This window comes from Panthera leo, chromosome F3, assembly GCF_018350215.1.
Source record: "Panthera leo isolate Ple1 chromosome F3, P.leo_Ple1_pat1.1, whole genome shotgun sequence".
Lineage (NCBI taxonomy): Eukaryota > Metazoa > Chordata > Mammalia > Carnivora > Felidae > Panthera > Panthera leo.
The window spans coordinates 6,134,294-6,158,983 of NC_056696.1; the positions used below are offsets into that span (position 1 = coordinate 6,134,294).

Consider the following 24,690-nt stretch of genomic DNA (forward strand, 5'->3'; position numbering starts at 1 on the left):
CAAGTACAGAGATGTATACCAATGTGTGGTATACTTGGTTAAATCTTGCTTTCTTGGATTACTGTGTTTTCCCTGCCAGAATATAAATTTTCTCAAAACGAGGATTTATGCTTTTTTTGTTGTTTTTTTTTTCCATAGCACCAAGTACTCTGCGAGACAGAGAGGAAGTAAATCCTCAACAAATATTTATTAGGTGTCTGGATCACGTCTAGAAATTTCTTTGAGACCGGTAGCTTAACCCTTTCCTGTAAATTATTTTAACATCTCCCTGGACAAGTTAATTGACTGATGGCATGAGTTTAAGGTGGAATCCCCAGCATTCGTTGGATTAACATTTGTTACTTAGTATTTTAACTAGTACTTTTATATTGTACCGTTATGTTCAGAGGCTTTAATGGTTTATATTAAAGTCTTATGTCTTGTGTGTTTGAAGAGATAACTGATGTTTGTAATTTTTTGTGTGTATTTCCTCAGCATATTTCGCTTGAATGCCGTGTCATTCTAGTAAAACAGTTTTTGTCTGCTGAGGGCAGTAGATCTGAAAATTTAGTTAATGAGGATATCTCAAGTTGTTTACTGTTTAAGCCTATTCTGTTGATATAAATATAGATAATATATAATGATATTATATATAATAGTACAGTAGGATATAACATGTAATTTGTTAATGTATAATCTCTATTTTTGAGGCATAAATTTTTAAATCATGAGATCATCTCAGTGACGTCTGATCAATATTATTTTATTTCTTTAATTTTGGTGGGAATGGGTGAGTGAGTTGGGTAATTTCAAGTTATCTCTAGGACAAACTGTTGCCCAGAACAAATGTAGAGTGAAATGGTAAATTGACATATAGTTACTGGCTTACTATAACCGGACCCAAATTTAGCAGTATTATCTTTTGGGCCCCATGTCAGATTTTGACACTAAAGATCAGTATGGATAAGCTACTCACCAATAAGTAGAGATTGGTGACTGTCAGAATACTTTTACCAGTGGAAAAGAGGACTTTGAGGTATTCAGTGTTGGCTGTGGGCACCGTTGAGAACCGTCAACAGTAGTCCCTTCCCAAGGCGACTCTGGCTCCAACGTGGGATGGTTCTTTGCATTGAACCAACTTTTAATTCTGTGTAGTTCAGATTATTTAGAATTCTTCCTTGAAAAGTGGGATTTTTGTCTATATCAAGCCTTCTTTTTATTCATGAGAAATTTTTTTTTGACTTGAAACGTGCCGTATACTTCCAGTGCATTTTTAAGAAAGTGTCTTTATAAATGTAATGATTGGGTGAACTTTTCTCAAGCGTTTACAAAAGCTGCATCACACATCATTGGTTTATGCAGTTTTTGGCTGCGTGTCTGATCTTTCCATCCATGACCCTGGTTTAGTAAGTGTGTGTATTAGAGCTTGGTGTCTAGAGTCTACACGCAGCTTGATTGGGAACCTAAGGTCCTCCCGAGCTTTTCATCATGTGTGTGACATTTATCTGCACGAAACTGGAAGGTAACCATAATAACGTAAGGTAGAGAGAGTATCTTAAGCCTTTAAAAGACAACTGAGCAGTGTATATGTTTTCTCTTCCTATCTAGTGTGTCTGGTTACTGCTGAATAGTTCAGTTGGTCGACTTACTGCTAGTCACTTAACCTGTTCTATTTTGAAATCATAAGCCAATTGCAATTAGATGAACGTCTTCATAAAAGACTAGTCATCCTTGTTTATAATGACTTTCTTGCTGTGGGTTGACAAGTGTTTTAGTTTTGGTGTAAGGAGAAGTGTTTCGTGTGGAAAGACAGGCACAGGTCTGACGTTCTCCCGAGAAACCAGCCCAGGTCATCAGCATGGTCTCAAAAGCCTGTTAGGTTTCTAAGATGCTTGAAGACTCGAGGCAAGACATAGGAACCCTTCTCTGCTTGCTGGGATGGTTTGGAGGCGCGGGGTGTGAGGCGTCGCTGTCCTCTCCTGTGATCCAGGGCAGTACCTGTCCTGGACGGGTGTTCACTTTGAGCTCTGTGGTCAGAGCACGGTGTTCGTGTACTCGGGGCAGAAAGGACAAAGACGCACAGACCGTGTGTCAGAGGCCTCGGTGGCCTGAGAAAGGCCTCCAGGCTTGCGCACAAAAGTGTCAGCCCTGGACTCTCGGGCGCCTGCTGTTGCTGCAGACGCCATTGTTTCGGGTTTGCAACACGGCGGGGGGGGGGGGGGGGGGGGGGCCCTTTACTGTCTTCACCTCCGCGGTCACAGCAGGAACTCGGTTAGGGGAGTGATTTGGGAAAGAGGTAAGACCCAATAGCGAGCTGAGTTGGGAATCAGGGGTCGCTTTTTTTTCTTCTTTTCTTTTTTTGGAGTCGCTTTTGCAGACTAATGTCGTTTCATTTCATTCCCTTCCAGACTTTTTTTTTAATGTTTGTTTACTTTTGAGAGAGACAGAGCGTGAGTGGGGGAGGGAGAGAGAGGGAGAGAGAGAGAGAGAGAGAGAGAGAGACAGAATGCGAAGCAGGCCCCAGGCTCCGAGGTATCAGCACAGAGCCTGACGTGGGGCTCGAACCCACAAACCGTGAGATCCTGACCTGAGCTGAAGTCGAACTTAACTGACTGGGCCACCCAGGTGCCCCCAAAACCTTTTCTTTTAAATCTCCCCTGGACCTTTGGAGCTTCTTAATTGGAAACTTGCACATACCACCGTTTCCTGATCCAAGCTTTTATTCTAGGGTTGGGCTTGACGGCTCCGGCGGAAGGAAAATTGTCTCCTTTCTTAGGCTTCAAACCCCAATTAGGAAGTGTATAACTGAGAACAGTTACAAAATAACTAAATACTGTTATACCATCCCTGTAGTGCTTCCGAGTTTTGTTCTTGACAGCATAAATACTAACATTTGGAAGTTAATCATTTTTTATTTTCGGTTTATCACCAGTGCAAGATAGGAACTTTAGAGAGCCAGCTGTATGCATACTATATTGCAATTAGTTCCTGCGGTGAATCATTTGGAGTCTGTTGTTTGCTAGCAATGGAGGGAGGCTGTCTTAGGCAAAATGGGGATTTGTTTGAAGCAAGGACGGGTTGGCCAGTCCTCAGGGTGGCCTCGGGTAAAGGCAGCTCCTGGGAGCTCAGCAGCCCGAACTGGCAACCTTTTTTTTAAAGGAGGCTCCCTTAGGTTACAGGTGTCACTGAGCCACTGCCTTTCTCGCTACTCAAAATCCAATTCCCAAGAGGGGAGGATCTTGATTGGCTCAGGCTTGGTCGGATCAGGTTTCCCAGTCTGGGTCAATTAATGATTTGCAAAGTAAGGAGTTTGGGGGGAGAGGGAAAAGAAGAGGGACAAAACATAAAGAAGGTGTAGCTGACGGAGAGTTAATTTTATATAGGAAAATGCGCAATGAAGAAATACTGGCTCTGGGTTATTCTTATTTGTGAATTGTTTGGTAACAGTATCAAATATACTGTAGAGCCGCTGTTTTTCTAGAGGGAAGAATGTTTGGAATTAAATGGGTTTTTATTGGGGCACCTGGGTGGCTCAGTCAGTTAAGCATCCGACTTCCGCTCAGGTCATGATCTCACGTCTTGATCTCAAAGTTCCTGGGTTTGAGTCCCGCCTCGGGCTCTGTGCTGACAGCATAGAGCCTACTTGGGATCCTCTGTCTCCCTCTCTCTCTCTGCCCCTCCCCCGCTCTCTCTCAAAAATAAATAAACGTTTGAAAAAATTGGTTTTGATTAACTATAATTAAAACAGTGAAAATGGCCTATCTTAGGAATGGTTTATAAAACTTAAAGCGTATGTCAGAAACTTTGATCTTTAGGTTTGAGAACATAGCATTTTAGCTCTGCTTTTGCCTCCATCATAATGTTCGAGAGACATTTTATTCTTGGTCATTAAGCAGCATATTTAATATTTTATTTATATTTAATCTTAAAGCAAGAATAACAGTCGAAGAGAATCAGTAAAATAAATACCAAATTAGGGGATGTTTTGTGACTGGTGAGACCTGATTGGATTTTCTTTCATAGGTTTATTTTTTTACTTCAATACAGTGAATTTGCATTTATGCTTGTTTTTATTTAGTTTGTTTTAACTTTTTAATGTTTGTTTATTTCTGAGAGAGACAGAGACAGAATGCGAGCAGGTTAGGGGCAGAGAGGGAGGGAGACACAGGATCTGAAGCGGGCTCCAGGCTCCGAGCTGTCAGCACAGAGCCCGACGCGGGGCTCGAACTCAAGAGCTGTGCGGTCACGACCTGAGCCGAAGTCAGATGCTCAACTGACTGAGCCACCCAGGTGCCCCTGAATTTGCATTTATTCTTGATATTCAGTATAGGAAAAACCATCATTTAAGGCATTATAAACTTAGGTTTTTTCTCAAAGCAACTTGCCACATAATATGCAGTTACTTTGGGTTCACACGGATTTCTTGTTTCTTGGGGTTTTAAAGGGTAAATTTCAGAATTTAAAATGTTTAAAAAATTAAGGCATCTGAGAATTGTTAAAAAATATTTTCTCTCTTGGTATCATTGATCTCGAAAACAACATTAATTGCTAGTCCACAGCTCTTTTGATTGTATGACAATTAAACACATTCTGTGTTTTTAGTTAAGTGATATAAAACATGCAGCTTTGATAGTTAACAGTCACTAGGACCTACATGTGTCCTATATGAGTGACTAGGACCATGTGTTACGGGAATTTAACAAAACAGCAAGAGATAGTTACTTGTAACTATTAATATGAATATATGATCAGTACGTTATCGGGAGGGGGGATAATTTATCAAGTTTGTTTTGCAGAAATTTCGCGTTGGGAAGAGAGTAGTACATCTCCGTTAAAAGTAGACGATATTTCTCTCTGATCGTTTATATAGTGCTCTCTGGCCTCCCCAGTGCTCCTTATGAGAATTATTAAACATGATTAAATATATATATGTTCTCGTTACTTGCTCTGGCACGCTCGCGGAACTGCCCCTGTGACCGGCAGTGTGATCACAGATGTAGAAGCCTGTGGTTCAGACTCTGCCCCCGTAATTCACTGGAGGGTGTGGGGGGAGGGTGTGGTGTGGTTAGGAGTGGTGCAAATATCGAAACCGTGTTTTGCTGCTTGCTAGTGTACTGACCTCTCCTTGGACCGGTGTAGTCTGTGTTTGGAGACCATTGCCTGAGCTCCCAAGGGGACTTTTGTATATTGCACACCATCTATGAATATTTGAGGTTAGCAGCCAAATAGACACTTCAGATTTGAAGCTGCCTCTGTCGCATTTTGTAAAACATGACAGTTTACGAAAGCTTATCTCCTGTATAGATCACCTTGTCAGGAAGCTCCTTATGAGTAACTCCCCCTCAATTCACCTTAGGAATCTTTTCTGCAGAGTTGTGTGTTTGAGATTAGAAGCCGTCCTACCCCAGTTCCCCCGGGGCACTAATGACCAGATACGCTAATAAGCAAGCTTACATTTTCTCCCCTAGCTCCTTAATAGAATGAATAAGCTAGGGTTATTCTGGGCATGTTTAACCATATTTTCTTGCTCAGCCAAGTAGAATTTAAATGAGATTGAAATCCTGAGATTTCAATGAGAAATCTTCCATGAGATAGGAAGCCTGAATATAGGACATTGGTTATTGAAAGGGCTGATTAATGTTTGAGTGCGCTCAGCTGTTCACTAAAGTGTGATTTTCAAGCCTTTTGCAGCTGAACTTTTCCAGCCTGAACCACCACCTGTAAACTTGGAAGAACTTAACAAATTAAACCGTCTCATCCCCCTAGCGTCATCTCTCACAACCCATAACAAACAATCCGCTTTATTACGGTTGCTGCCACCATCACTGCCTGTCTTGGTAAAACATTATCTAAGAAAGTAGGGTTTGGTTACACAATAAGAACATTATTGGGCACCGCCGAGTTAATAATTGTTTCACCAAATGATTATATTAGGGTACCTATAAAAGTAGTTTTATGTAAATTAGGAGACTGACTTTAGAGGTCTACTCCAAAAATTGTGGCGTGGTTTTTTATCTTAGGCAAATGGTGGATTAAAAAAATAAACTGATTTTGCTGAAGTAATAGTGCTTTACTAGTTTTTTTTGTCATGAAGTCACTAGTACTTTATAACAGTTGAGGACAAATTTCTTAGATTTAGTGATTTATAACAATTTAGAATTAATAACAAATGAGCATCTTCATAGGATCTCTTCGTAGGATCTCCAGAAATTTGAATGAGCTTTATACTCCGGAAAGATTTTTGCTGAAAGTTTGGGGGAGGTCTGCTAAATCGTAAAAAGTCGCGATAAAAAAAGCTAATATTTGCATGAGGGATCGATCTGTGAAAGAAAAGCTATAAACACCAAGTAAGAATTGTCCTGTGAGTTATTTTTCTTTTAGGGTTCTATCAGAATTGGTAATAAACTTGCACAAGTGTGAAGTCATAATAAAGTATGCACCAGGAAGTGCTGCTGTGACGTTGTCTCTAAGGACCACAGATTGGAAACAACCCGGATGCCTCTCTTGTGGGAAATAAATTCTGTATGGGACCGTGTAAAAAGCTGTACGGTAGGGCCATGAAAAGAATGAGGTGGTTCAGTTCACAAGGTGTGGAACGCGTGCTCAGATTTGCTAAGTAAAAGCAGGCTGCCAGGGAGTATACAGCTCCCGCCGTTTGGATGTGTGCAATAAAACAGGATGCAGATACCTGTTGGCTTTGGCAAATTACCTCCAGAAGTTACACCAAAACCTGGTGGTGACTGGTGGGGTGAGGACTATGAGGAAGACTTCACCCCCTACTGTGCATCCTTCAGAGCCTTTTCTCACATGCAGATGTTTCTTATTAAAACATAAAAAGTAGGGAAATACTGCCAGGTTCCCTCGGTGTATCGAGTGAGGGAAGTGCTGCTAATCACTCCTGCTTCTGTCCTCCTGTGACCTGCCGCCCACCTGTTGCCTTCCAGACCTCACTGTCCGGTCTTTTTTTGTTTTGTTTTAAACATACCTGACATAGACATGTACTAGTCTTAAAGCAGGCAGTTCTTTGCTTTGTATTTGTGGAGAACAGTATAAATAGGCATTTATTTATTTATTTATTTATTTATTTATTTATTTATTTATGCAAGACCAATCTTCTGGCAGGTTTTGTGAGTTCGTGATTGGTGATGATTTGGTAAAAAGTAAATAACCTTCATTTTGTCAAAAACAGCCTTGGGATAAAGTTAAACTAGTCATTCTCAGGACGCATAGTGTATTGATATTTTTTTTAGTGTCCAACAAGGATGCTGTTAAATTTTCTATTTGTTGCAAATATATTCCTGGTTTGTTTACTTTAAGCTTTTTGTTAATATTATGTAGAAGTTTAAATATCAGTTGATTTGTGTGGGGTTTTTCTTTTTAATGTTTTTTAAGCTTAGAAATTAGAAAAATTAGGGCGCCTGGGTGACTCAGTCCGTTATGAAGCGTCCGACTCTTGATTTCAGCTCAGTCATGTTCCCTCGGTTTGTGACTTCAAGCCCCAGGTCAGGCTCTGTGCTGAGGGTGTGGAGTGGGCTTGAGATTCTCTGTGCCATCCTCTCTCTCTGTCTTTCAAGATAAATAAACTCAAAAAAAAAATTAGAAAAATTATGTGGTCACTTAATAATCAGTCTCCTGTGAACCTAATCTGACCTCAGGTTTTGCTTTGTGTTGACTATTCTAGGCATCAGCTTCACAGAGTGGAAGTTTCACTATGGGGTTATAATATGTTTCTCAACTTTAGAGGTTCCTTGACCCAGTGTATTACTTTATCCAGAGATGAGCGGATTCAGGGATTGGTACTAAACACCCACAAGACTGACTTACACATTTAAGAATTGGAGTCTCAGGATAGCCAGTATTGGAAGGAGTTACTTGGAGATTTCCTAGTTGATAGATAAGTCCATGCAAGAATACACATTTCAGGTCTCAGAGCTGCTTGACGTGCTTTTAGTACCGTGGGAATTACATGAATGTTTATGTCAAGTTAGGGTCGACATAACTGGATCGATTACTCTTTTAATCTAGGGATTTTTCTGTGTTTGGATGAAATATCACGGATAATTAATTAGATTGCTGCATGTCCTCTAGAATGCCCAAGCCAGAATAACTAATTGTTCCCTGTACTTCTTCTCTCATAATTTTTTCTCTTTTTAAGAGGGGAGATGTCTTTCTACCTTCTAGAAACCTGAATTTATTAGTTTTCTAGATCCCGTCAGGAAAAACCAGGGTGCTGTGGTGGGGGGAAGAAGAGGGTATAGTCAAACTATTATAAACCCTCTAAAGAATAAGTGTTTGTGGGGCGCCTCGGTGGCCCAGTCGGCTGAGCGTCCAACTTCGGCTCAGGTCACGATCTCGCGGCTCCCGAGTTCAAGCCCCTGTGCTGACAGCTGGAGCCTGGAACCTGCTTCGGATTCTGTGTCTCCCTGTCTCTCTGCCCCTCCCCTGCTCATGCTCTGTCTCTCTCTCTCTCTGTCTCAAAAATAAATAAAACATTAAAAAAAATAAAAATAAGTATTTGTGGCGAATACATACTTGGGTTTTCTTCAGTTATATTGACATTTTAGAAGAAATTACTAGTTCACTTTAGAAGGGAGATGTGTTATTTGTCATATTTATTGTCCGGGTCAATTTTCCCCTGTCTTATATTTTCAGGGAGGAAATAATGCTGGCCATACAGTTGTTGTAGATTCTGTGGAATATGATTTTCATCTTTTACCCAGTGGAATAATTAATCCCAATGTTACTGCATTCATTGGTGAGTGTATAAACTGAACCGTTTGGGTTTTTTTTCCCTCAATTGATAATGGTGTTCATTTTTCGTTATCCAAGCTGATTTCATCTCTCACTGCTCAAATAATCACTGATCCCTTATTAATCTTGACCTTGGTACCTTCTGGAATATACCTAACTCTGGCTATTTTACAACTCTGTCTTTTAGCACTAATACTTTTTGGAATAACTTGCATTTAACTGTGGCCATTGGCAATCTTAAATTTATAAAGTAGTATTAGATCATCAAATCAGCTTTCCAAACACTGATGCACAGTAAGAAATATAGGAGGTGTTTCACGGATTGATGCTGAACCCTTATAATGTGATGCAATCTAAAGTTTTTTGGCCTAGTTTTTTATCTTTAAAAATGCTAATCACAACCCGCTAAATTGATTTTATGGCCACTAATAGGGTGTGATTCCCCAATTTTAAAGGCATTGATTTAGCATCATTGTAACCTGGTTCAGTTTGCCTAGACCGACCTAACTAGGTTCTTTCAGAATAAGTTTCACTTTGTTTCAAAGAAATTTCAAATTATTTTGAATGTAACTTTAGTGTTTTATATTCTATGTGTATTTACATTACTCTACTGTTAAAAACTTGGAATCATTTCTGTGGTAACTCCCTGAGAAATCAGATATTCTGTTTATTAAGTCCTTCATATATCTGCTATTCTAGATGAGAATTATCATAGATGTCTGTATTTTAATATCATTATATCTGTATTATAAGTATAAATATTTAAGGTTGGTCTTTTTTTTTTTTTTGCTTTCCTTTAGGAAATGGTGTGGTAATTCATCTACCTGGATTATTTGAGGAAGCAGAGAAAAATGTCCAAAAAGGAAAAGGTATGAAAGCCTGACTGCTTTGCCTGGTAACTGGTTTGTTTATTGTAAAGTTTGTTGAAAAATGTCACACCAGACAAAACATTTTGTCTTATGCTTTAAATTTTTTTTTTAATGTTTATTTATTTTTGAGAGAGACAGAGCATGAGTGGGGCAGAGACAGAGGGAGACACAGAATCTGAAGCAGGCTCCAGGCTCTGAGCAGAGCCTGACGCGGGGCTTGAACTCACGGATGGTGAGATCATGACCTGAGCCGAAGTCGGATGCTTACCAACCGAGCCACCCAGGCTCCCTTGTCTTATACTTTAAAATTGCAGGTTGTTGTAGGACAAATGTTTTCAATGTCGGTTACATTTTATTCAGTATGATCAGTATTGTAAACAGAAGACAAACAGAATAAGGTAATTGTGTAAGACCTGATTTCTTGACACCCAGGTCATCCATAGAGTTTCTCTTCAGGCTCCTGGAATCACTGTCCGTTCGCTGGTGGAGAAACCCCAGAGATTCATCATCCCCACCTCCCAAACCAAACGTTAGCTTGTGGGAGTCAGGAAACCAGTGAGGTCCCCTTTGCACACAGTCAGTCAGTGTTGTTCCCATGGGTTGTATAACCCTGGGATAAAAACAGGGTTGTTTCTGTCCCTCCCTCCACATGAGGGAGATGCTCTTTCTATGACATGATTCACTCCCATCTCCTTAAGAACAATTTTTTTAAAGCCTTAATTTCCTGCCTTTGCTAATCTCTTTGGGATTTGTGGAAGTCTGTTTACATTCAGTTTGTCTGCCTTGCTGGGCTTTGAGGGCCACTTGGCAACACAAATAATAAATACGCAGTTGAGGAAAAGCACTGTTTGCCCTTAGCCTGGCTCGTTGGAAATACTCAATTCGATTTCGTTGTTCAAGTTTAAAAGTAGCAATCCAACCTCAAGTGTTCCTGACAGTTCGATGTGATGTCACAGAATCCTGGCTGCCTGCGGCTCTCATCCCTCTTTGCTTCCCTGCATTTTTACCTACGTGGTGCTGTCTCCTTTTAAATTCTTTAATCTTTTAAAAATTTTTAAACGTTTATTTATTTTTGAGAAAGAGCACGAGCAGGGGAGGAGCAGAGAGAGGGAGACACAGAATCCGAAGCAGGCTCCAGGATCCGAGCTGTTGGTACAGAGCCTGATACAGGGCTGAACTCACAAGCCATGAGATCATGACCTGAGCTGAAGTCAGACGCTTGACGGACTGAGCCACCCAGGCGCCTCTAATCCCACTTTTTATAATTGTCTTTTGGGAAAGAGTGCCATTCCCCAAATTAACTCCCTTTTCTTAAAATTCTTCTCCTGCTCTGCAGCAAATTCCCCCTCCCCTGCCTCTAACAAAAATGACATTTTCCCACCATTTGCTTTTGGATTCTTAGAAGTATTTTATGTGGCTCCGGCTGGCTTGAGTTTGAAGCGTTTTAGAGTTAAACATTTAAAAAGATAGAATTTGTGCATGAGTGTATATATAATGAATGACCGGTCAGAACATTCCTGTTAAATATGTATCCCGTACAGAAGACAAGATGTGTTAGTGATTACTTCCGTGAAAAACACTTTGAAACATTGTATCCCTAAAGAAATTAAGGTTTAAAAATTATACAAAGTGTTCAGTTAACCGTATCTTTTTTCTCCTTCCCTCTAGGTCTGGAAGGCTGGGAAAAAAGGCTCATCATATCTGACAGAGCTCACATTGGTAAGGGGCATAACATGCATTTTTTTATAACTGCCTTATTCTCAAAGTTATCACTAACTTCTGAGGAATTAGCTAAACTGATGAATAACATAAGCAGCATTTCATGAGAAACATCTCTAATCCTGTTATAGAATAAAGCATATTAGGGACACCTGGCTGGCTCAGTTGGTGAAGCATCTGAGTCTTGATCTCAGCTCAGGTGTTGATCTCAGGGTGGGGAGTTCTGGCCCCGCGTTGGGCTCTGTGCTGGGCATGAAGCCTACTTAAAAAAAAATAAAATAAAAGATATAATAAACCATATCAAATATGAAGAGCATTTATTTGCACATTAGTACTCATGTAAAAAGCAGGTCTTCTATCTGGAAAAAATCTTGAGAGTGACTCTTTGTGTCTAAAATGTACCCATGTGGCTTTTTCAGTGGTTCAGACTTTATTCAGTGTAGCCTCCTTGTCCGTTGTTAGAACAAACTGGATTCTCAAATTAACTTCAAGCAGCACCAAGAAGTTTGAAGTTTGTCTCCTTGTTCCTGTCCTACCTTTGAAGGGATAGAATTGTTAATTATCAGTCACATGGTTTTGAGACATTAACCAGGAAAGAGAGAGAACTGACCGATGCAAGCTCTTAAGTTGCATTTAAAAAAAAACTTTTTTCTTATGTTTTTTATATTTGGGAGAGAGGCAGAGAGCGAGTAGGGGAGGGGCAGAGAGACAGAGACAGAATCTGAAGCAGGCTCCAGACTCCGAGCTGTCAGCACAGAGCCTGACGTGGGGGGCTCACGACCTGAGCCAAAGGCAGACACTTAGCCTCTGAACCACCCAGGCACCCCTTAAGTTGTATTTAAATACAAAGGTCTCCTGAGACAAGAGCTGCTCTAGTTTTAGCCTTGACCTCCATTTAAGAGCAGCCCCATCAAGTTTCTTAAGTATCAGCTAAGTAGCAGTGCCTCCAAATTACCAGCAGAGGCTGAAGCCTATGGCTAAACCTCAGTAATCCATTCAAATAATTTCTCTGAAGTGAACTGTGCTGGACTGACATACTCTGGGGGTTTAATCTGCTCACTTCTAGCTTCTTTTCAAGCTTATTAGATCATCGACGTAGACCTTTCTTTTCTAACGTAAGCATTTAAAGCTGCGTATGAGTCTCATACTACTTTAGCTACATTCCACAAATACTGACATTTTGTACATTTATTTCCATTCATTTGAAAATGCTTTTTGGTGATTTCTTTTTGACCCACGAGTTATTGAGAAATGCGTTTACATTTGTAAATATTGGATGCTTTTTCTGATTTCCCTTATTTATTCCTGACTTTGTTATAGACAGAGAACATACTCTGTGTGTGATCTCATTCGTTTTCAATTTGTCGAGACTTGTGTTATGGCCTGGCATAGGGCCTCTTTTGGTTAGTGTTCGACATGCATTAAGAATATGTGTTCTGTTGAGAGTGGGGTGTCCCTTAAGTGTCAGTTAAAGGGTGTTCACGTCTTCTGTGTCCTCGCTGGTATTCTGTCTCCTTGCTGTCACTTAGAGGCACGCTGAAACCTCCAGCAGTAACTGGATTCGTCTGTCTTTTCACCTCTTGTCAGTTTCTGCTTTGTGTGCTTTGGGTGGTGTGTCTATTTAAACTTCTGTTTTTGGCGGATTAACTTTGATCGTGATGAGATGTCCTCATGTGTGTTGGTATACACAGGAATGTGCCGCGGTAATATTCTTTACTCTTAAGAACCAGCACACCTTTCTTAAGATCAGCGTTTGCAGGAGGTATCTTTTTCAATCTCACCATCCTTAGCTTATCCATATCTATATTTGCAGGGCATTTATTATACACAAAATATAGTTGGTCTTGCTTTTTATTCATTGTGACAGTGTCCCCTTTAACTGGAGTGTTTAGATCATTTATTTCTAAATATAGTTAATTAACATTATGGCTGAATTTATATCTGCTTTTTGTTTTCTATTCCTGCCATTGTCTTTTTTCCTCCTTTTCCTGATTTCTTTTAGATTTAGTATTTTAAATATTATCTGCACTATTTATTGATTGATTAATTATACCTCCTGTTTTGTGAATTTTGGTAGTTCTGGGATTTATAATATGCATCTTTAAAATTTTTTTTAATGTTTTTATTTATTTTTGAGAGGGGGGAGGGGCAGAGAGAGAGAGGGAGACACAGAATGTGAAGCAGACGCCAGGCTCTGAGCTGTCAGCACAGAGCCTGATGCGGGGCTTGAACTCACGAGCGGTGAGATCATGACCTGAGCTGAAGTTGGATGCTTAACCAACTGAGCCACCCAGGTGCCCCTATAATATGCATCTTTAATCATCTACCTTAACATGATACAATATTTAACCCAAGATTTTTACAAGCAATGTTTCTTTTTTTTTTTTTTAATTTTTTTTTTTTTAACGTTTATTTACTTTTGAGACAGAGAGCATGAATGGGGGAGGGTCAGAGAGAGAGAGGGAGACACAGAATCTGAAACAGGCTCCAGGCTCTGAGCTGTCAGCACAGAGCCTGACGCAGGGCTCGAACTCATGAACCGCGAGATCATGACCTGAGCTGAAGTCGGACGCTTAACCAACTGAGCCACCCAGATGCCCTCTATACCCCTTATCCAGTCCCTTGTGTTATTACTGTCCCACATTTCATGTCTACATTGTTATAAACTCAACATTGCATTCTTAAATTTTTGCTTTAAACAGCTAATTTTCTTTTAAAGAAATTTTTAAATGAGTCCATTGTTGGCCAGTTCTTTACGTTAGCATACTTAAGCAAGCATGCAGGGAACCATTACATTATAATTGCGACCTGTCGCTTCAAAACACCTAACAAAATTTGTAATGTAAGAGATACTTACCGATGGAAAGAGATCTGAGAAATGGCCAAGACTTTAAATTTCTTTAAACATTTGAAATCTAGGTTAGTTGGTGTCTGTCTTTTGATTCAGCAACTATCTATTGAATGGCTCCTCTGTGCAGGGGGAATTTTGGGCACTGAGGATTCAGCAGTAGAAAAAATGGAGCGCGTGGTGTAGTAGGGCAGACAGATGACAAACAAGATAAATCTGTAACAAACGCACCGTGGCATGCAGTGATGCGGTCTGAGGAGGGGGGAGCCACCTGTCGCATCTGGCAGTTTGGAGAAGGTGGGTAGCAATCTATAGTTTCCGATGCAGTGGCTGGGGATGTGTCACTGCAAAGATGACCTTTGTGTCATCTCCTGAGTGAGTTCTAGAGACCTCCTGTGCAACACTGAGGCTGTAGATGACCATGTTCTCTTGCGACTTAACAATCTCTTAAGAGGGTAGATCTCCTAGTGAGTGGCCACAACTAATAAAACCCCCAAAACAACTTAGAAGAGCATCAAGCGACGTGGGTATTACAGATCCTGAAGCTCACATGGGCACATTAATACAGTGCGACATTAATGGTGTTAATAAAACTTAACTATAATAATAAAAGATGGTGTTATTAAAACTTACCTACTGAAAGTGCATAATTATCTTTTATTTTAAAAATTAGACTGAGTCCCCAAGGCAGCATTTTTTGTTTTCCTTATCTAGGCTGTGGACAACGGAAGACATGTTCAAAGCAACCTCACACGAAGAGCGTTCTTTCAAAAACAGTGTTAGTGGGGGTATTAAGGCTCTGTGCCACGATGAGGCTTTATGAAAGTAATTACTCTGAGTTCACTAATAGCTCCCCGGGGCCTGGAAAAACCTAAGGAAACATTAGCTTAGTGGCAAGGTACTAAATTAATTTCTGAGAAATATGGTTTGCCTGCTTTCCATCAACCATTTATTTGTGGTTTGCAAGTTGCCACTGTAACTTATTTGGGCATAGAAAATGCAGCAGATACTTAAATGCAAAATGTTTTTTTATGCAAAAGAAATAGCTCACTCCAACGTCTCACTTTGGCAAAGTCTGAGTTTTAATGAAACAGCTTCTTAAGAACTGTTCGGGCTCCTCTAAAGTAAATAAGAATGGTTATTAGCTGTACATGGTAATAAACTAATCCCTATAGTATACAATAGCTATTATTAGAAAAAAGTAACCATTTTAACATCTCACACACAACAGCAAAATGCACAAAAAGTGTACACATATTTTACCCCTTTAATCAGTGTCTACCTTGTTAAACAGAGCCTTTCTAGTGCCCGAAAAAGCTACTTTGCTACCCAAGCATGTAAAGGACTGATACACTGACAGCTGTAAGACATTGATGAAAGAAAGCAGACGCGAGTAAATGGAAAGATGCTCTGTGCTCGTGGATTGGAAGAATCGTTTTGTGAAAATGTCCGTCCTACCCAAAGCAATCTACACATTCAGTACAATCCCTATCATATTTTTCACAGAAACAGAAGAAACCGTCCTAAAACTCTTCTAGAACTACAAGAACCAGAATAGTCCAAGCATCCTGTACATACAAATATTGAATCTTTATGTTGTATGCCTGGAAGTAGTGTTCTAGGTAGTATATTTCAGTCAAACAAATAAACAAACAAAATCACTCTAATGACCTTTCCCAGTCCTTATCTACTCCGTCTCACCAAGGGAGACTGCTATTCTCTCACTATAGATTGGTTTTGTCGTCGTCGTTGTTGTTTGAAGTCGATACAGATTACACATTTAATCTGTTGCGTCTGATTTCCACTCAACAGGGTGCCCATGAGATTCATCCTTATTGTTCAATGAAGCAATATTTTATACTTTTTTCATTGCTGAATAGTATCCCATTGTATGAAAATGCCACAGTTTATCCATTTTCCCATTAATGAGGCTTTGACTCATTTCTAGTATTGAGTTACTGCAAATAATATTGCTCTGAACATTCCCATAGATACCTTTTGGTGTGCAATATGGCAGTGTAGTTTAAAAGGATGTTGTTGCTACCTGCTTCTGTGGCACGAAGACGCATAGTGATTTACAGGGTAATTTTATGTCACACAATAAAAATTTAGTCTCTGTGTTGTAATCACCTAGTGTAAGAGGTGTCAGAACTCCTGTTCCAGACCACTGGGGAAATCTGTTAACCATACAGTTGGGAAGAGGACTGCCTTGACAATTTTGTAGCGTCTCAAAAGAGGGAATTAGGGCAGAGGGGGTTGTAGGGGGTAGGGTTAATCAGAGGGTGGATTAAGGTCAGGTTTCCTCGAATTTTTCTGGTTTCAACATCTATAACTACAACAGAAGCCTTCTGATACCACCAGATCTTTTACCTAAGCCACCAATGCTTTCTAGGAAACTTAATGTCAGTCATTCTGTGTAAAATGTAAACATTTCAACTTATTTATATGGAAGCAATAGCAATCAGGGAAAAGAAGCCATGGTTTAATGTATGAAAAATGATTAAATTGGATGCTGCAAGTGGGTGAATTTTATGGTACATAAATTATATTCCTGTCTGGCTTTTTGGAAACAAAGGAAGCCTTGGTTAAAAGTTGTAAGACAAAATTCTAGGCCTGCCTGTTCCATCAAGTAGCTATTTATTCAGTCGGTAAATATTTGAGAACTTGTAGGCACAGGAAATCAGCTAGTAAGAGACTTCCTAAAGTACTACTGGGGCGTGAGTTTGTGAGTGCACGCGCAGGCACAGGAAGAGCCACATTCAGACACAAGTGTCTGCCTTGTAGCCATCAATGTAAAAGAATGCCTGTGTGACTGAAGGGCAGAAAGGGGACCAGAGCACGGAGCCAGAAGAGAGGCCACATAAAGGAGTTTTGTCTTTTTCTTTTGAGCAACAGAAAGCCATTGAGTTTTTAAAGGCAAGGGGGTGGTGACATCATAATTTGTGTCTTGGAAAGACGGCTTTGCTGCCTTAAGAATTATGAATTCGAGATAATCTGAATTTCCAAGAGTGGAAATACACTCATTAGGAAGCCACGGTTTGGGGTGAGAGATGACGGAAGTTTGGGACTGGTGAGGGAGAGTGAGATGTCAAGATAACACAGAGATGTCTGGAGGGTAGAACTTGAAGAAAAGAGGGTGTCCTAGTAAGTGAAGCTTCATGGGATTGTAGGGTAGGCTCCAAAACTACCCTCTTACTGAGCAGTTTTAAAATAATAGAGTTTGCAATTAATAGGAATGAACGATTGGGCGTGATCTTCATATTCATGTACCTGTTGGCGTCATAACTTCACTCCCACCATTACTGACGCTTTTTAAAAGCATCCATTTGATTCGTCGTGATGAAAGTAGGCCGAAGGCATTTGTAACTTAAGTAATTTAAAATGCAGTGTGTTTTGCTCCTCCCATGTGATCTCTGTTTCAACGACTGTGATTTGGTGTTTCTCTCCTCAGTATTCGATTTTCATCAAGCTGCTGATGGTATCCAGGAGCAACAGAGACAAGAACAAGCCGGGAAAAAGTATGTGTTTTTGTTTTTGGTGCAGTTTAAGCAGATCCAGACCCTTATGTTTAAATCCTAGGCCAGAGGTTTAAGAAAAATTATTAGAATATGTTTGGATTTCAGAGGAAATCGATAGGGTTGTGACGATAAACTTAGAGAAAATAGCACAAACAAAATAGTCGAAGTAACTCCATTCTTTGTAATGATCTGACCATAAGAAGTGCCTCTTTCTTGTCTAACTCAAAGCCCGTTTTGATTTATTTTTAAGCTTGGGTACCACAAAAAAGGGCATTGGCCCAGTTTATTCTTCCAAAGCTGCTCGGAGTGGACTGCGGATGTGTGATCTTGTTTCTGACTTCGAGGGCTTTTCTGAGAGGTAACTAACTTGTGTTTCAGAATGGAAAGAGCACATGGGATTTTGGGGATTGTTCATATCCAGGATGCAAATTGGTAAGATCAGTATTCTAGTTGAATAGTGGCGTTTGGCTGTTTTGTTTTGTTTGGAGTATTAAAGTTACTTTTTATTACTTAATTTCAAATTAACTTCATGAAAAGTAACATCTTGTTGGTATCCTAGCAGTACCCCAAGAAGGCAAAGTCAAAATTATATGTAGGGATTGGAGTTTGGTATAGTTTGCTGAGAAACAGATTCCAGGGGGATGTGGTGGTACTGTGGTCGGGTTACCTCCCCCTAGAGTCTTGACCCCTCAGATTTTCAGTTCCAGAGACTCCCCCAGCCTAGACATAATTAGGCTCTTAGGTACTGGTGAACTATTTAATATTTAAGCTCACCTTAAAAAATAGAAATTGCCTCATGGATGCTTACTCTCTAGAAAAGTCTCCATGAGAAACCTAATAATCATCAAAGCTGTGTGGTGACTCAGTGACAGGGAGTTAATTGGTTGTGTCTAATGACAGGTGGCATCAAAGACCCGATGGCTGAATACATTTTCAGGCAGCAGTTTGTGCCATCAGGGCACCTCCACTGAGATTACTGGAGACCAGTTGCTAAATTCTGCCTCTGTCTCTTTAAAAAGCATTGTGTAGACTGTCTCCTTTTGTTTTTTTTTTACACGACGCAATGTAATTTACACTGATTTAAGTCTACTGGTTACAGATCTTAGGCCATCCCCTTCCCTCCACACACATCACCCTAATTATATGATTGGCATTCCTACATTTGAATTAAAAAATATTTTGAATGTATCACTTATTCATATGACTGATCTCCTGTGTAGCTTTTATGTCTTAGAATGTAGCTTCAGTCCTGGATTGATTTGTTATGAAAACCACTTATCTACAGAAACCATTCGAATCAAGTGATCTATTCAGACTGGTTTTACACAGAGCGAACATCTTGATTTATCCGTGTTTCTCAGGTTCAAAGTTCTGGCCAACCAGTACAAATCTATATACCCCACTTTGGAAATCGACATTGAAGGCGAATTACAAAAACTCAAGGTAATGCTTTCTGGCCCCTTTAATGTCCTTTTAAAAAAGTCATTTGCCAGATTGACATCCAAGATCATTCATTCGGGCTTTGTGTTAAGACCTGCAAACATAAGAATGAAGAGCATACAGTCTCTAATTTCCTTTATGGAAATCACATTGTGACTGGGAAGATGTACATTAAATGATTTACGGTGTATTAAGTACCACACAGACTGTGTAACGTACCGGAAGTAAGGACTGGTATGGCAAATTATTGTCTTTTTTAAGTCTGAAAGCATAAGGCCTACCGAAAAGGACAGGGCATGTTTGAGTCACTTCGCGTGATGTGGCTGAAATGAAATATTGGCGGGGCGGGGGTGGGCGGGAGGTCTTCTGGGGGTCTTCTGTCTAGCGATAACGATTTTAGCTTTTATCCTGGAGTTAAGGAAAAGCTGTTGAGTAATTCTGAGCAGAAAAAAGACTCGATGTGGATTATGTAAAAAATAAAAATCCCTCCTAGCAATGTGGAGCAGAGATCAACAGAGGGACGGCCAGGGCTGTTGACTTTTAAAGCTGGCCAGCACGTTCCGGAAGGAGGGCCCCCAGGGCCGGTCTCTTTAGCACTGTTCTCTTATGAGACCAAGGTGATTGGCAAAGGTTGGGCCCACGTTTGGCAGCTGTTAGGTGTCAGGGGCCCGAGTTAGTAGATGAGTCTCCTGCCTTCTCCACCTTCCATTCCTCCCTGGTCTTTGGTGAGTTTCAAGCTGCTTCCTGTGTATCTGATTATTACTCCTTCTCTTCTGTAAATCGGTATGAACATCAATTCCAGAACTGAATAGGAATTTACAAACCTCCTATGTTATTCTAGAATGATTATAGACTTTAGGCCTATCTACTCACTAAATTCCTTAAAAAGAAAAAAAGAAAAAAAAAGACCTCCAAGGAAGATTCTAAATGCTGAGTATTTAGATTTCAGTGTATTGCTCATTGCTTAGGATACACTGCCATTGTTTTTCGTTCTGTCATGCAGCAAATATTTTAAATTTATTGCTAGCAACTTGGAAATATTTATGTGCTAAAGTATGGTTATGGCTTTTCAGTTCCATTTTATGCATGTTTCATGTGAAGTAGATGAATAACAATGAACAGAATTGGGTAAGAAGATTCTTAATAGGTGCTATTTGTTGAACCAGCACTTGAAGGAATAAGGGACATGATGAACGGTATGGTCACTTCAGGCATAAAAAAAGGACTAAAACAGGAATAAGCAGGAGACCAGAGCCAAGGTGGGGGACCATACTTTGATCAGTTGGTGTAACACATTCTGGTGACTTCACAAGTGGATCTTGGAATTTCCGTACTAGTCTGGCTAAATATTGAAACATAGTTGAAACTAGGGGTTTGCTTCCTTACTTGTTTTTGAGAGAGGGAGAGAGGGCATGGGCACATGTGCACTCATGCGAGAGGGGGAGGGGCAGGAGGAGAGGGAGACAGAGAATCTTAAGCAGACTCCATGACCATCTCGGAGCCCTATGTGGGGTTGATCTCACGACTGTGAGATCATGACCTGAGCCAAAATCAAGAGTCAGACGCTTAACTGACTGAGCCACCTACGTGCCCCGAAACTAGGTTTTATTGTATTTGTACTTTAGGCCTTGGGGGAACTCTTGTTTATATGACGTTTTTAATTGAATTCTAAAATTAAGCAGGATTATTAATGCTTTTAATATGTTTTGTGAAAATTTTTTAATGCTTGTGTGTAAAATAGTATTTGATATTACCTACTAGTAATACTGCTGAGCTATTGCTGTAATGGAATACAATGGCAAAAGAGTGTTAACAATCAGTTGTCAATATTTGCATGACACTGGTGACCCGCACCAACATTTTGACAGTCACCCTGATGCAAGTTGCATGTAGCTTTTTCAAGACCTCACCGGACGCAAAAGCACAATGTAACATACCCGGTTCTTTTCATTTTCCTGCAAGCTGGTTTGTGAAGAATGAGTCTTGGCCACGAGGAAGGTTGTCATCAGAACTTGCAGTAAGGTTAATGTGGAAGGGTCTCTTTTCTGGTTCTGGAGAATCAGGACGAGAGACCAAAGCTAGTCCAAATGTCCAGTAGACTGGGTACCATCACCAGCCCCTCCTGTTTTGCGTTAGTTAAGTCTTACCTGTCTTAGAGTCAGGTAAGTTTTACTTGTACTGATCATGTTGTACATTTGTTAGTACACACTGGAATTGGATTTTGTCTTTGCCTGTAGGGTTACATGGAAAGGATTAAACCAATGGTGAGAGATGGAGTTTACTTCCTCTATGAGGCCCTACATGGACCACCAAAGAAAATCTTGGTAGAAGGTGCGAATGCAGCCCTACTAGATATTGATTTTGGTGAGTGAGCTATGACTTCATGGGGGCTTAACCGAGCCCTAAAGTACTTAGGATATAAATAATTAATGTTCCCGTACAGGATTTTTTTTTTTAACTTTTAAAAAACTTTTATTTAAATTCTGGTTAGCATACAGTGTAATGTTAGTTTCAGGTGTACAATATAGTGATTCAGCAATTCTGTACATTACTCAGTGCTCACCACAAGTACACTTCTTTTTTTTTTAATTATAATTTTATTTAATGTCTCCAACATTCAATTTGAGTTTCTTTTTTTAAATTTTTTTTATTTTTTAAAATTTATATCCAAATTAGTTAGCATATAGTGCAGCAATGATTTCAGGAGTAGATTCCTTAGTGCCCCTTACCCATTTAGCCCATCCCCCCTCCCACAACCCCTCCAGCAACCCTCTGTTTGTTCTCCATATTTATGAGTCGCTTCTGTTTTGTCCCCGTCCCTGTTTTTGTAGTTTTGTTTCCCTTCCCTTATGTTCATGTTTCGTCTCTTAAAGTCCTCATATGAGTGAAGTCATATGATTTTTGTCTTTCTCTGACTGATTAATTTCACTTAGCATAATACCCTCCAGTTCCGTCCAGGTAGTTGCAAATGGCAAGATTTCATTCATTTTGATTGCTGAGTAATACTCCATTGTATATATATTCCGCATCTTCTTTATCCATTCATCCATCGATGGACATTTGGCTATTGTTGATAGTGCTGCTATAAACACAGGGAGTGCATGTGTCCCTTCAAAACAGCACACCCGTATCCCATGGATAAATGCCGAGTAGTGCAATTGCTGGGTCGTAGGGTAGTTCTAGTTTTAATTTTTTGAGGAACCTCCATACTGTCTTCCAGAGTGGCTGTACCAACTTACATTCCCAGCCTTACAGGATTTTAAAGCCAGGCTTGTATATTCAGGAATGATGGAAGTTTGCCATCTGCCACTCATCTGTTTTTTGAAAAGAATGTTGTGGAAAATATAATACATGTGTTAAGTTTTGTAGTTTATGAGAAAAATGAAATCACCGTTTGGGTCAGTGGGTTCGGGATTCTGTAAACTGATTTTCATTGTTTGGTTCATGCTCCATTTGATGATGAGAGGAATCCTATGGAAGGATCTTTACTTTTAATTCAGTCTTTCTTTAAATATCAAGAATAAACCCTGTCCTTAAACATGTCCACTCTAAGGTCTGTGGAAATCTGTTTAACATCTTGGGTGTGAGATTCTGAGCACATTAGGGTATTTCTTCCATCTTCGAAAAGTGAACGAGTCAATACCATCCAGCTACTGGCCTATCAGGTTGTTGGCCTCTGCCTGAGCCTGATCCCTCAGGATAAGTCTGATTGTTCTCAGCTCTCACTGACCTTTCATCGGCTTTTGACTCCCAAGTAAACCAATTAAAAAGTGTATTTCTATTACAGTAGATAATGGATTTTTGGCTGCTTAATATGTCTGTGCAGTCTGGGAAGAAAGCAGAGTGTCTGATTAGCTTAGTGGATAGTTTAAGTGGGGATCCAGGATCTTTGGGGCTGGGGGAGTACACCCCTCTTAGCTTCCCTTGTCATTCTGGGGATTCTTCCCTGAGCAGAGATCAGAAGGAAGGGTAATGAAGACCACAGACTTTCATAGTGTACTGGTGTCACTCTGGGTTGCTGATGTGTCTTAAAAATTTGTATCAAGGAAGTAAGACAAACTTGTTTTCAAATTAACAGAAGAGTATTAAAAGTACATAGATTGTAAGTCTACATAGTGGACGAACACCAGGGTTTTGGCATCACGTCATCTAGCAGGCTTTGGCGAGCACCCACCGAGCAGAGCTGAGTAAGCGTGCACACGCCCACAGAGCCTCTCCAGTGCCCACACCTGCCAGCTCTAACCGCCTGTGTTGTTACCTCGTTACGGACAGAAAGGATCAAGAGGAAAACACAGAGGTTTTGAGGGGACGGTTCTAGTCAAGTCTGTCCACTACCTGGAATATACTCAAATGTGGATTTTTCATTATAATTCTGTTTCCGAGTAACGTATGTCCATGTGTGTATAGTTTAATATTTGTTTCTCTTTTTAGGAACTTATCCTTTTGTGACCTCTTCAAACTGCACGGTTGGAGGTGTCTGTACCGGGCTGGGGATGCCCCCTCAAAATGTCGGAGAAGTATATGGGGTCGTGAAAGCCTACACGACTCGAGTTGGCATCGGGGCCTTTCCTACAGAGCAGGACAATGTAAGCCCGTTTTCAGCTGATCCAATTCCGAAAGTTTTGTTGTTGGGTTTTTTTCTTTTTTATTAATGTTTGTTTATTTATTTATATTTGAGAGAGAGAGAGAGAGACAGAGTACAAGTGGGGGAGGGGCAGAGAGAGAGGGAGACACAGAATCCAAAGCAGGCTCCAGGCTCTGAGCTGTCAGCCCAGAGCCCGATGCGGGGCTCAAATCCACAAATTATGAGACCATGACCTGAGACGAAGTCAGATGCTTAACCGACTGATCCACCCAGGTGCCCCCGTAAAACTTCTGGGGGCTCCTGGGTGACTCAGTCAGTTGAACGTCCAACTCTTGATTTTGGCTCAGTTCATGGTCCCAGAGTTGTTGGATTGAGCCCTATGTCCACAGAGTGTGGAACCTGCTTGGGATTCTCTCTCTCTCCCTCCCTCTCTCTCCTTCTTTCTCCCCTCTGCCCCTCCCCTGCTCTCTCTCTTTCAAAAAAAAAAATAGTTAAATAAAAAATATAAACTTCTGCTCCCCTCCCCCCCTTAACAAATTCTTACCTTCCTGTGCACTTCACTGAAGTAGCAGCATATTGGCAACAAAAGAGAAATGTTAGAGGCCACTTAAAGGTACTTGTGGATTATGGGCACCTGGGTGGCTCAGTTGGTTAAGCGTCCGACTTCAGGCTCAGATTGTGATCTCACGGCTCATGGGTTCGAGCCCTGCCTTGGGCTCTGTGCTGACAGTTCGGAGCCTGGAGCCCACTTCAGATTCTGTGTCTGTCTCTCTCTCTGCCCCTCCCCCACTCGTGGTCTGTCTCTTTCTCTCAAAAATAAATAAACATTAAAAAAAAAAAGGGTGCTTGTAGGTGCAAGGCTTTGGGAAGGTGGGTACACGAGGGAGATCAAGGTGGGGGAGGAGAAAAAGGTGGTTAAAAATAACAGCTGCCTTGCACTAGGAGCCTGTCAGGAACCAGGGCTGAGGAGAGTGACCTCCG

General features: G+C 40.5%; 1 protein-coding gene across 3 annotated transcripts in view; it reads left to right on the top strand.

Moving 5' to 3' along the window:
* The window catches only part of ADSS2 (adenylosuccinate synthase 2), a 36,494-nt gene that overhangs the window by 3,902 nt on the left and 7,902 nt on the right, over positions 1 to 24,690 (top strand). For 2 of the 3 annotated variants that reach the window (XM_042926458.1, XM_042926457.1), the window contains exons 2-9: positions 8,632 to 8,734; positions 9,531 to 9,599; positions 11,268 to 11,318; positions 17,618 to 17,684; positions 17,935 to 18,042; positions 19,046 to 19,127; positions 21,362 to 21,488; positions 23,556 to 23,710. In XM_042926458.1, coding sequence (XP_042782392.1) covers positions 8,632 to 8,734; positions 9,531 to 9,599; positions 11,268 to 11,318; positions 17,618 to 17,684; positions 17,935 to 18,042; positions 19,046 to 19,127; positions 21,362 to 21,488; positions 23,556 to 23,710 — 762 coding nt within the window. Of the gene's footprint in view, positions 1 to 4,498; positions 6,529 to 8,631; positions 8,735 to 9,530; positions 9,600 to 11,267; positions 11,319 to 17,617; positions 17,685 to 17,934; positions 18,043 to 19,045; positions 19,128 to 21,361; positions 21,489 to 23,555; positions 23,711 to 24,690 lie in introns of those variants that run through there. The other variant, XM_042926459.1, reaches the window with a different exon arrangement.